The 14,498-nt window shown below is 30.6% G+C and overlaps 1 protein-coding gene across 6 annotated transcripts in view; it reads right to left on the reverse strand.

Moving 5' to 3' along the window:
• Positions 1-14,498, reverse strand: part of LOC148613074 (stAR-related lipid transfer protein 3-like) — a 39,524-nt gene that overhangs the window by 5,711 nt on the left and 19,315 nt on the right. For 4 of the 6 annotated variants that reach the window (XM_088595093.1, XM_088595097.1, XM_088595094.1 and 1 more), the window contains 3 exons: positions 13,679-13,768; positions 2,252-2,340; positions 757-918 (listed from right to left, as the gene is read on the reverse strand). In XM_088595093.1, the coding sequence (XP_088451219.1) occupies positions 757-918; positions 2,252-2,340; positions 13,679-13,768 (341 nt within the window). The remainder of the gene's footprint in view (positions 1-756; positions 919-2,251; positions 2,341-13,678; positions 13,769-14,498) is intronic. The other 2 variants (XM_088595098.1, XM_088595096.1) reach the window with 1 other exon arrangement.

The raw sequence follows: 14,498 nt of genomic DNA on the forward strand, positions 1-14,498 counted from the left end.
TGGCCCCTATAACTTTGTGCTCATTCTATCACCTGATAGTAAAGTGTCTCTAGTCTGTTGCATGGTTTACTGACCCCTTTATAAAGTAATCACTGTTGCATTATACCTTTTCAATAAAAAAAAAGTTAATAAATTCATACCATGTCTTAAAACTAGAACAGCTATGTATTAATATGCAGTTAAGATACATTTAAAGTATGAATATTGAAATTCTCTCGAATTTATTTCATAGACAATCAGATTTTAATTTGACATTTAGACATGATTTTACATAATTCATCTAAAGATTATGAATGCCAGATTTGGTAAAAATTCATTGAGCAATGCTGAATCAAAAGTGTTCATAACAATGTCACAGAATGGCAGAAACTCATGGAAAACACTTTAACAAAAGGACCATGTCCATTATAATATTATTTCAGTGAAATTAAATCTATGCTCATCCTATCATGCAATTGAGTGTGTATATTCAAGGTTGATGCAGATTAAGACATGAAATAAATTTATTATCCCTTTCCAATTGACAAAATATCGCACATAAGGTGTGAGTGAATGGAATCAATTAACTGTGTAACAGATGTCAGACACTCTATCATCAGGTGAAATTATAAGCATAAAGTCATTTGGGCAATAAGTTAGATATATGCTGTCCTTTAGTAAAATGACCGTAGAAGTTGCTATATTGTTTGGCTAGGGAATTGTAATATTTCAAAAAGAAAAGCATGTTAAAATGGCCATTAATCCTCTGTCTCTCACCTCTAGCCTGTAAACCTTTCGTTTTATTTTCTTGCTATAGGTACTATGTACAATCCCTTCTGTTGGGTTCTCTCCCTTTTCTAATTTCCAACCATCTGTAGTTTGGTGTAGCTCCCATACCATATCTAATAACTCATCACCTAACTGTATATACTCTTGTTCCTATTAATGGACAAAAATCATAATACTGTTCATTCTGATAAAACATTATTCAAACTGGAAACAGCTTTTTATTACACATTTTGGCCCCTTATTCCTATAATCAAGTCCTAACTGCATAATCAATCCCAGTCTTCCTTTGGTGGTGCCCTGTGCAGGTCCGGGTGTCAAAAGAATAGGCCTGCAGCAGCGCTAAGCTTGTCGTTAAAGGCGACTAAATAGTCGTTACATGTTCAGGTTTTTACCCCCAAATTAAACCGTATGACCATTGTGGTATAAAATATTGTGGAAAAATATCATAGACATTCCTATGCTTTTACTGGTGCTCTATAGTTTAATTCTATGAAATGCTTGTTTTATACACCTTTCTGGCCTCTAATTCCAAAATGGTTGGGGCCAAATACCCCAAAGTCAATACATTTTTGTACTCAAAATATTCCACAAAAACCAAGTGTCTACGGAAAACAACAACGACAATATGGACGATTCCACTAATGACAGCAGCGCCATACCAATATACAACCACAATTTTTTTTTTGTGGTTATATAAAAATGGGAAATTTTTTGTACTATGCACTTAACAGAATTTCAATTCAAAAGCATTTTTAGTCTGGGCCAGCAGAACCAATATCAATAGATTCAGTGAGTTGGTATATTCAACCAGAATTTAGATGACCAAGGAAATGAATTTTACATTAGAAATACTGATGGTAATGTCACATTAAAGAACTACATTCAGCAATAAAATCTGACCCCAAAAATTGTAACCACTGTATTATGAGTTCCTTCACAGTTTACCAGAAACTTTTAGTGAGTAGAAGTTTCATGAGCTGTTTGGCTCCTTTATCTGTTCAATCAACAATTTTAGCTATAATGTACATAACATTAAACAAAACAAAAAAGTGTGCTAAAAATCAACTGAACATGCAAAAGGATAAAAGTCCACATAAGTCTCAGGCAAAATACATTGCATTTTGTTTTTTGTATGTTTTTTTTTAATCTTTTACTCCAATCTTAAGAGCAAAAATATTTATTTGAGGACGAAAAACAAGTATGTTTAAAATTATTCTTTTTTTTCCTTTACACAGTAATTGTATATATTTTTGCAATAGGTGGTTCTCTAACATTTTAGTTCAGCATTAAAGTTAGTGTTATACTGAAAACTTACCATATATGCTACAGTATTTACTTTAGATTCATGGAAACTTGATTTTGAAGATTATTATTGATTGTGAAATTTGTGATAACTAATGCAAAATAAGTACAATTACAATATTGATATAACAATGCCTGATTCTAATGTGGACCAGTAGGATTTTAGGGAAGCCAAACATACCCTAAAACTGATAAAACTGTTAATTGACGAGTGACTTGCCTGTCGACTGTGACTTCTGTAGCTCTGACCTTCTCCTTCTGTGTCAGATTCTGAAAAATGGATATCAAATTGTAAAACTAAGAATTATTGACCTATTTCTCACAATGAGCTAAAGATTAATTACATGCTATTTTAGTTTCAAAAAGTAATTTTTGTTTGTAAAAACTAAAAATGCTGTGGGCAAGCTCACTAAGATAATACTCCCCCTTTTCAAGTGGATATAAATCAAGATATGTAAAATCTCAACACTAATTTTAATTTCTCCATTCTTCACAGTTACCCCTTGTTACTCAAAAACAATTTGTTGCAGTCAGCCATATAAAAATGTGAATGTAGAACTCCCTTCTTTGGGATGACCAATTACTTCCAAATCAAAGCCATTCTACTGTATTAAAAAAAAATCTCATTTTTATCCAGATTTTACCTTCTCCTTTTAATTTAGACAATAAACAACCAAAGAATCCACGACGTTTATGGTGATGGTGATGATGATGTTCATGTGGATGGTGAGTTTCCTCAATAACTATTCCAAGACTCATATTTAAATATCTTCCACATGAAATTATTATCTACACTTTACTTTTCCACTAGCACATTTTGTTCATTTCACAGATCACTAACAATGTCAAAAGTATGCCTAAGAAAACTTCTCAAGCTCTCATTTTATTTTTTTTTTTCACTTTCCCTTATTTAATAATTTAAATAAAATCAAATTTGACGCTTTAAATTTGATTCTGATTACCACAGTTACAAAATTAATACAATCAAATTCACTTTTTTTTACACCATAACTTTTCTATATCCTTTACAAACTTGAAAGCTCAGGACTAAGAATGAAGTAAAATCAGCTTTGTAGCTATATTTCCTTTATTATACAGCACTTAAAACACTTTAATTGTAATTCAAATCTCACAAATATTCCTTTTGATTAAAGACATAGGAAACCCCTTACATGAAAAATGACATCAATTTGATTTACAAAGATATTTTTTATCAACGTGTAAACATATTTAAAGGAGTAACAGTTCTTCCTTAATCAGCCAATACAAATTGATGAATCGTTCTGATCAGACCATATTAAAGGTCATGACCCTACAGGTAAACATAAACAAATCTATTTATAGATCACAACACATGGCTTTCTCAAGTCAGACCATATCAGTCAATAGAAGAAATCCTTCACATGAAATGGCCTTTTAATACATGTTAAAGTGGGAAGTTCGATCTATAATTTATGAAATTAGATGGTAGTATGTATGTATGTACCCTTTCAAGTAAGATTCAAAGTCCCTTTATTCAAAATTACCATTTTCCTTTTAAAATTTGAATGAAGTTAAATAAATCAAAGCCCTTTATATTAGAATACTGAGGTTGTTTAGTGCAGAACACATTGAAAAATGAAATTAAAATTTACTCCAGTTATAAAATTTAAATTAAAATTCACTTCCTGTGAGGTTCTTTTGCCTACTTTAAGTTGAATGGAAAAATTATTTTGTGGTTATCAGATCATATAACCTTTCCTTAAACCTACAATAAAGTCACCCCCTATAGAGTGAACAGTAAAACAAGGACAAAGACATGATTCAATGCACCAAGACCCCAAAAGTTTTATGATTAAGAACCCTTACATTTTCACTTCCTTTTCTATTTCTTGTTAGTTTTTGCTATGTAAGAGGGAATTATAATGTCATTTTATCAGTAAGTGGGATTTGTTATGTTTGATTGTAAGCATGGGGTAGGGTCATAAATCACTCATAGCCAGAAAGATGAAAGAAAATAACACAAGATATACATCAAGTTTACTTAGACATCTGTAATTATGGTATAAGAGTAGACATCACTTGAAACAAAAACTACCTGTACAACAAAACACAAAATATTTTTGAAAAGTGTCTCTTGTCATACTAACCATGCAGGGGACTAATGTTAAAACACTACTGACAGCAAATAGTGTTCGAAACTAACTTTGCATGCTAGGTAGCCCACAGGACTATTTGATAGATAAATTTAGTGGTCCTAAAAATTGTTTTTGGGTCATCTCCTTAAGACTAATAAAAATTTAAGAATTAATTTAGGGTGTCCAAAGGAAAATCAGATTAAATTTCTAGGTTGTCCTCCCTGAAGGCACAGGACTACCAGACCACTTTTAGTGTGGAACCATGGCAAATAGAACTTCTGTTTTCATTTCTTTCATTTCTGGAAAAAAGACCAATCAATCTGCATAAAAATATAAATGACAATCCTCAGGGGCATCTAACTCTGCCAAAAGAGCTAAATTTACATTTTCATTCCATTGAAATATTTTAAATATTTGGTCATTTCTGATTATTTGAAAATTTACTTTGAAAATTTCAAGTATTTATTGTCAGATTAACAAAATATGAACATGTATGTTTCCAATTTTGGAGAGTCTCATAAATACTGAACATTTTAAAAGAAACTATTGCAATATCTTACATTTTGGCAAAACATTGAACAGGATGTGTTTAAAACTGGCATTCAAAGATGAGAATTTTCATAATTATTACAGTAATTGCTTTCAAAACCACAAAAAAAACCAAAAATCAAGACAATACAATGTCTGGACCGCATCATTGTCATTAATTTGTCAGCACATGAATATTTCCAATATGTGTATATCCACAAAGCAGAGTTAAAAACTGAAGGGTGATTTACAAATTACCTTTTAGTATGTACTTGTAACAAACTGACACAAATATTGCAAATTTCAACAGGTCATAGTTTATATTAAATATTTGTCAAATTTTTCCATAACAGTATTGCATATCTTCAAATTGAGAACGTTAAGCGAAAAAAAATTCAACAAGCTAAAATGTAAGGAAAAATTTATAAAATTTAACCATAATTGGGAGGTGTAAATCTTCAACATATATATTAACATAGTGCAAAGTTTGGATGATTCTGTGAAAGTACTTTAATTCGTGGATACCAATTTTCATGGTTCAGTGAAAATACACAAGTTTGTGGATTTTTGAATTCATGGTTTTGAGACTTTCAGTATACACATCAATGGAAATCTCCATTTCATTGGGCACCAAATTTTGTGGTTCCCCATGGACAATTGTACCCTCACAGTATTAGTTATATACTTTCTGAGTTAGATTCCCTCTAAACCTGATTAATTCACAGATGGACCACCAGGGTCCAGTCACTACTAGAACTGATTTCATCAATGGTGAGTTGGTAAAAAAACAAAAAACAAAAAAAGCAACAAAGCAGTCCATTCATAAATAAAATAATTTTTTATTTCATAGATTGAGGACCTCAAGTTAAGATTAAATCATTAATTTAAAGGTCGGTAAATAAATAAATCATAAATGGAAATTTAATCAAAACAAGTGACTTATGAATAAAAAAAAAGATTTAACCTTTAAACCAACTTCATCTACCTGATGATTGCTGCACTACAGTAGTGGTCCTGGGCCACAACAACAAATACTGGGACAGAATGATAGGTTAAATAAATGCAGTGAGTATAACCATAAGTAACAAAGAAAGAACAAACGTGGCACACATATTGTACATAAGTTTGATCATTGACCTCCAACTACTGTAGATATTCACCAGATTATTCTGTTCAATATATAGACTCATCTTTAAAAAAAAAGATTTCAAATTGATATCCGATTCTAGTGAATGGCACATCAATATATCAACAATCAGTGACGTCAGAAACATCTGTTACAGAGACTATTGTTTTCTTGTGACAAAGTTCAAGGGTGACAATACAATAAGCATATACTTGCCAATGCAAAATATTAATTTTAATTGTTCTGAAAAATTGAAATAAACATGTTTTTCTGTCGTATAAGTTAATTTAAGAAAATGAAATTTGTAAACTGCACAGACTAGAAATTGGCAACTACTAAGTTTTATTTGTATAACAAGAGCAAAAAAATTTCTTAAATCGTGAATTTTGTTAATATAGAGGACAGAAATGAAAATGGTGTATGTTATTCAAAAGCCAAAACAATGAACAAATCTTCATTTAAAAAAAGCTTTTTTGCTCCAATTAAAAAAAAACAAACTTTCTAAGTAACCTAATTTTATCTTCTCTATTATGTCATATTTTTTCAAACAATTTCAATAAAAATTCCATTAGAAAACAGCCTGCGGCCATGATGTCGAATTAGACAGACATACAATCAATGTTAAGCTATCCACTTTTAGTATATATTTAACTGGAAGCTGATCTCTTTACAACAGAACACCATAAGTGTTAATCTATCTTGTTTCAATTCAGTATTTATTCAGTTTTCGAGGGTATGAAATCCTTACCAAGTCAAAGCTTTGTGACAGATTGTTATCAAATGACCACTTGTTATATCAACTATCTTCTAGTGTTAAACAAAGACACAAACTTCAATGATAAAATTAAAGGAAATGTTGCTGTGAAACTGGGAGGCACAAAAGATTTTGTAAAAATGATGGCTTAAACAAGAAAATAGTTAACCAGACTAAATCCCTATTGACCCTATATGAGGTTATTTACTTTTTAAAAAAAATTAAAAAACCAAAAAACAACAACATTGTATACATAAAGAATAAATCCTGGTTAGATCCAGATATTTAGAAATGGGGCAAAAATTTAGCATGAAATAAAAAAAAAATTTCCAAAGAAAGTAGGGGGTTTCTAAACCCTATAACCCCCAGTTCATCCACAAAATATTTCCATATTTGAAACATGAGACTGAAAAAAGTTATTTGCCTTGGCATTCGAAGAGAATCCACATTCCAAATATGACATAGACAGTTATCTCATTTTTATAATCAAAGTTTTATAACTCTAGAAAGAAAATTTTAAACTGCAAGATTATTATCAGGATGAAAAACATCAAAAGATAGTAAATTGAATCATACATATCATGGAAATCTGAATCATTATTGATGAAAATTAATCTCTTGAACAGAACATCAAAATAACATCCAAAATTATAAAACATGAAAAGTCCATCAGGATAAAAATATCAATTCAAAAGTATTTTTCATCCTTTCCTTAAGTGAAAATAATAAAGACACGTGCTATTGGCACATGATTCATCTTTCCCCTTTGAAAATGAATATTTATGATTGACTAATGGAGATTGATAGCACTGCATAAGTAAACTCCACAACCCACCCCAACCCCCACCCCCAAAAAATAAAAATGCCCTATAATATGAACTGATTCAATCCATATTATTTATGGAAGACTTGATCCAGCAAAGACCCAAAGAGAAACAAGTATTAGCTTTCTAAAAACTTATGGAGAGCTTCGCTGAGTCATATTATATTTAGTTAGTACAACAGCGTCATTCAGAAATCCTTCTTTATTTAACGTGTATGTTTTTATATCAGCAAAGTGTTCTTAAAACAAACAATTTCTTCTGACAATTCTATATGCAAACTTCTTTTAAAAGACTGTTTTAAACCATATACAAAACAACTTTATTTTGGTAAGAAATACTGCATTTGGATGAAAGAATCGATATATGTACACACAGTCAATTAACAGAGACAAGACAAAACTATATGTATTTCTATTTATAGATCGTTCGTCACACAATTTAAGAATTTTGCACCACAAACTATTATTAATATGAATGCATTTCAAGCAGTACATGATCATTTATTAAACTGAATAATTTTCATTGCTACCTGATTTAAATGTAATTACACACCATAAAAAGTATATAAATATTGAAGTTGACTGTTTAAGCAAAGTTTGACATTTTTTAACAGTTTGGAAAGTTTGACTTTTTAAAATGTAAACATTCTATCCTTTTTCATGAGGGATTGACATACATATATTGTATTTGCTTGATTCTTTGTGACTTGCATTGGAATCGTTAAATTTTTTCTGTCACGATATTGGTGTTCAGCGATGGAATAATAAAATGCCATGTTATAACTTATATTTTCAAATCACAGCTTCTGATTTGCAGGAACTTAATATAATTTATTCAAAAGTGTGTGTATATCACATAAAACTATATGCTTCGCTTCTGAAGTGAAGCAATAATCCATTTCTTATTGTTTTGTTATGACTATATCTCATAACTAAAAAAGTCAGAAAATCAAGGAATGAAAAAGGATTACATCACCAAAAGTTAATGACATTTTTCAGTTATTGTGTGCAGTGTTAACAACGGACAAACAGACAGACAATTGTATGCCATTAAATCTGTCCTGCTGAAAAACCAGGTGTATAAATCTAAAGGTGTTAAACTTTAACAATTAAAAGTACAGTAGTAAACTCAGCTGAGTACCTATCACAAGAAAAAAGTATCAAATTTCAAGAATTATTAATGCATTTAATAACATTATTTTACTGAATACCCCAAAAATCAAGAAAAGGAATTATAACTCTGCAGATTGAGCTGATAATGTAGTGGTTTTTATTTCCAAATAGATACATACAGGATACATGCAGTACAATACTTCATGACAGACAGACTGACAAAGTATAAACGTAACATCTCCCCTGGTGGAAAATGGGCAGACGCAACCACCATTACCAAAATCAGTCAATTCATTGTCAATATCAGTATAAGAAGTTTACACCTCTACACCAAGACTTCTACCTGAGTCTGGTCTATAAATACAAGCTCTATAAAATACAAGTACATGTATCCATAAATCCTTCCTTCTTATACATGCCAATGATGTAATTCACTCTCATATCATAGGACTTATCTAATCAACATGTCCAACTAAACTAAAATTACAGATAAGTACAAATAGGTCACTATGTCCAAGAAAGACTTTTCAAAATATGGTCAGAAAAGAAAATCATTTTATCAATTAATACTTTTAATGACATGGTGACTGAAAAAAAATTTGTAAATACTAGTACCTGTAGAATTTTAAAAAAAAGGTCTTATTAAAATTTTAAACATCAGTGTTTATCAAAGTCAGTCAAGCACAATGTTATACCAGCATTTGAAAAGTATTTTATTTACAGTGACTAATGTTACATACTTTTAAATTTAAAAATCAATAAAAACCTCCCATTTTACTACAAGGAATAGAATTACAAATGTACTGGAATAAATATTTCAGACTTTGATGCTGAAAATGCACAATGGAATACCTAAAACTGTCCTCAAGGCATCACAATAAAATCAATCTTACTACAAAATTACTCTATGATATAAAATGTGATTCTCATTAAGTAGCAGTCTATGTAAGAATCATGCAAAATCTGAAAAATGTGATATACCCCAAAAAAGGCTACATATTTTTATTTTTGTAATTAAGTTGTTTTATGGGTCTATATTATGAAATGTGTAATTATGCATTCAAATCTACCTGCTCTTTAGAGATAATCAACATTAAAAATCCAATAGATTCTATTGTATTTGAGTGTCATTTACAGAGTTATCTCCCTTAATTTCTACAGTGCATTCTATACATTCTTTATCTCCCATGAGCACGGATATACGAAAAACTACATGTTGACTAAAGCATTTTAAACAAAATATCAAAAATAAAAATATGTAGGCTTTCCAACCATATATCACATTTTGCGTGATTCTTAGCTGGAGTGCTACTTAAAAGCCTATAAATAAATCTATAGTAAATTCTATATTATTTTGAAACTATTTTCAAGAAAAATTTCTATTGTGAAATACCAAGATATTCTGTAATTAAAAACTCTGAAAAAAAAATGTTGAAAATTTCTTCAAATTTGTCACATAAACAATATCATATAAAAGAACTTCATCTTTTTAAAGGAAGAGATAAATCAGAAGTAAGGAATCAATCTAAACAATGACACATCAATACAAATACCATAATACTTTCTGAATTAAAATGTTTGAATTTATCAGGAAGACATTCAATAACACAGCAATACACCAGTTTAAATGAACTTTAAATACCAGTATATATGAAAGACAAACTCTGGTATTTATGCAATCAAACTGTGTACATACAAAAAAAAAAAAAAAACAAAACAAACAAGATACAAAAAGCAGAAAAAAAAATAAACAATATTAAAAAAAAAAGAAAAAAAAAGATAAAATTCAACTAACTTTTAAAACGATATCCAAAAAATGTTTGTTTAAACATCGACAGGAAAAGCATTTTTGTTTTAAAATACTTAAGTCCCATATATCCAATTGTTCTGATCACCACACCAAAATGATTTGGTCGATATCATTAAGGATTTCCATTCTAGAATCTTTAATTTACTAATGGTATGATACATGACTTTTTCAACGTTTCAAATGCCCTTCGTTTAAATGAAAATCATCAATAAAACGTTGAGCAGGATATCACTGCCTACACTCAATACATCCTTGTACAAAGAGTACATGACAATTTGCACGTACCAAACTTAAATCACTAGAACTCTTGAAAAAGAATGAGATAACAGTCCAAGCATTTCACATGTTACAGATTAGGTTTAATAGAAAAAAAGTTCACCACCTGGAACTAAGACTTTAAATATTTAAAGCTACTGAATTGATTAATCTAATTTTTATCAGAATTGTTAACATGCACTTTAATCAATGTCTTACCCTTTTCAGCAGTTCCTCGTTTGACCAGATGAAGAAAGGCTCGTTTTACTCTCGCTATCATAACCAAGGCTGACAACATTTTGACAGTTTTTTTTTTAATTCTTTATGCTGTTATCACTGAGAATTATTCCTTGGCAAACTACACTTTCAACACTAACTGCTTTTAAAAATAGAAACTTTGACCACAAATACATAAAATAAATTTATCACTGAATGTAACAAAGCAAATAGAAGTCACAATATTTTAACCGAGCGGTACCATGATCCTAAGTTAATCACAGACAATATGCCACAAAAGGTGACTTATTTCTTATTCTCATCATCTGAGTGGGTTTTACTTTTCTAGAAGCTTGTATTAAATGAGGGTCTAAAGTGAATTTCAAAACAAGTTTTTAGACAGGCTTTAAAATAATTGCAACATTTTAATTTTTTTTTAAATTACTACATGTAATTTATATGACCAGGAAGAGAAAGAGTGTATAAATTTACTACCAGGAAATACTATACCAGTAAATGAAATAAAATAAACCACAAAAAATGAGAGTTTTAGAAAATATTTTGATACTCTCTTGTTCAGAGCCTCATCTTTCTGACACATCTGCAAGATCACACTAACTCTGTATGACACAGGAATCAGGTGTTTAATTCTAGACTAAAATTAATCTTCCTGCTCCATACTGTTTAGACGTCAGAAATAGCACGTCAACAAACAAGCCCAGAAATTCAATTCTTGTAACTACTATTTTTTAATAACTGAAAATATCTGGAAATGTGATATAATCACATTTATATAACAATTTTAGGACAATATATGGAAAAAAAGAAACATGGACAAGTTTTAATCAGCCATTCTTTCTACCCAAGTCAATGAATAGGGATATGGCTGTGAATTCCAGTGTTTTATATGAACATGATGTTACTGGTAGTATACATCAATTTTTTCAATGGTCATTACAAAAATTCAAAATGTGTCTGTGTTCAAGAGACCCAAGTCTCAAGACAAAGGTTTTCAAGATCAAAATGATCTATAACACTAACATACCAACAAGGCCTACACATGAAAAAAAAAACATACCATTAACAAAACTACTTTTATATCTTTTAAGTCAAACTTTTAGATCCTTTGCATGTTTTATTTTTCAGATGCAAAATCTTCCCAAAAGACCCTCATAGTGCATTCCAAAAAAACACTCTGATAATTTACTGTTGTCCGTCATGTTTCAAGGGCAGTTTATCCAACCTTTTTATCAATGTAAATATACATATCTTAATAGCTTAAAAACCTGTACAGTTGGTGTAACTAACTGTTACATTTTTACAGAGAAAGATTGAACTGCCAGCATCATATTGATCATATTAGATGCTAAACATCTTTACATTGTTTGCTGGAAATTTGATCATAATGTGTCATACAAGTACCTGGGTAGCTTGACAATCTGTTGGAAGTAATAGAATTCAAGAAATACACCCAAACAGTAGTTAAAAAGGGACCTACAGTCTATGAGAGCTCTAAGGCACACAAACATAGTGACAGATATACAGGTGTAGCCAACCTGAATTAATAGAAAGGCTGATTGGAAGCATTCTCAACATCACATAATTGACAATTTACAAATACAATCTACTGCTTATTATAACTTCCATAGCAGTTGTACTCGTCAAGGTGCACTGAGCGGTTTAGAAGTTATTTTTCTGCAAAAATCAAGAGTTCCTTCTTGTCACCATTTTGAGTCATCTAACAATAATTACATTCCTTCATGCACATATAAAAATGATGCCCAACCTTGCTACTAAATTTTATTAAGAACTCACAAACACAAACATTCTAAGAGAAGTTGCTCTTCCTAGGTTTTAACCAATTAAACCCTTAAATTGGATTATCTCCCTTTGGAGTCCTCAAACAGTAATTTCATGTATGATTCTTTTGGCAAATTAATATATGGTACCCAAACTTTCTATAAAATTTCATCAAAATCCTTAGAGCGGTCAAGGAGGACTTGCACTGAAGAGGTTTTAACATGTAAAACCCTTAATTTGGATACTATTTTTGGAATTATAATACTTCATTTAAATATGATACCTAAATTTCCTAAAAGTTACATCAAAATCCCTTAAGAGGTTTCGGACAAGATGCACTGACAAAGTTTTGACATGTAAAACCCTTACTTTGGATTACCTCCCTTTGGAGTCATCCGACAGAAATTATATTCCATCATAGACTTCTACATATGATACCTAACCTTCCTATAAAATTTCATCAAAATCCCTTGAGCAGTTAAGGAGGAGTTGTACTTACCAGAAATGTGGACAGAGAGACAGACAGACAGATAGATGGACGGGGTGATTCCTATAAATATACCCCAAAACTGTGTTTGCGAGGGTATGATTAAAAAGAAGACTAGACAAAAACATTATTCTTACTCTTTTATCCCTTCCTCTATAATTACATGTATCATAATGGTTATGGGTAAGGGAGTTTGAAGGCAGTATTAGGTTGAGAACATATTTGTTTCTAAGCTTACTTTTAAAGAACATGACCCGAAGTCAAACCCTGCACGATTATAAGCTGGACTCCTGCTTAAGTTCAAGACTTTGTCATAATAAGGCAAAGTGTGAAAAATCTGAAAAATGCATGTTAAAAATCTACCAATCTGACAATGTAAGTCCACTCAAGACTTCACTATTTAATCTCTGCATAACTGGAGATGAATTTATAATTCATTTTACCAAAATGATATGAAAATTTAGTCTTTATGGTACAAATTATACTGTGTGGAAAGTTCATAAATACCATGTTTTATCTACTGCTTTATTCTTACAGAGACTTGCACTAGAAAGCTCAGTATTTGTACATGTCACTTACCCCCTGAATCTTGGGGACTATAGAAATCAGCATCTTCCCCACTTCTAAAACCATCATCTAATAAAGGTGATCTTTCATCCACTTCGCCCACTGTCAAAAACAAAAAGAAAACAATTCAGTTACAGCATTAAAATTCTACAACTCAAATTAAGATTCATGTTTCAACCAGATTCTACAAGTCCATGATTTATACAATTTATACAAGATTGGAAATAGAAAATCCATACAACTTTAACTTATGCATTAAACATTCAAAAATGAATTTAAGAATTTAATAAACAAAATATATGGGCCAGTTAAATAATGTATAATGGGCTAGGCCCACTGCTAGGCCCGCTGCAAGGCCCACAGCAAGGCCTGCTGTAAGGCTATAAAATGTAATTTACATTGCTTCTTATTGGTTGGTTAAAATTACAAGTAAGTACATTGGGTGGACAAAATTTTTCAATTACTCATCATTTTATCTAGATACAAATGGGAAAAAATCCTTGAAATTCCAGTATATAAACATTTTGATCACTTGATAAATTGGTATGGGATGGCAATAAACAGGAAAACAAGACATACAAGTAGATATTATTTTTTAATACTATATGATATTACAGGAAATTACCTGAAGATTTTTCACGTAAATTGGAAAGGTCATTTTGGAAATAATTTTTTAAGCAAAAAATGAGTGATTAGGTTTAAATTAAAATACTGTATGTTTGCCCTTTCTCAATGACAAAATTTAGTGCTTTGGTTATAAGTGGAAAGCAATAGTACACAACAGGCTCCCAGGAGCCTAAATTGCTCACCTGGTTCATTTTTTTGCCTTTCA

This window comes from Perna viridis, chromosome 7 (genome assembly GCF_037379345.1).
Source record: "Perna viridis isolate PV_CMFRI_1.1 ecotype Kerala chromosome 7, ASM3737934v1, whole genome shotgun sequence".
Taxonomy (NCBI): domain Eukaryota; kingdom Metazoa; phylum Mollusca; class Bivalvia; order Mytilida; family Mytilidae; genus Perna; species Perna viridis.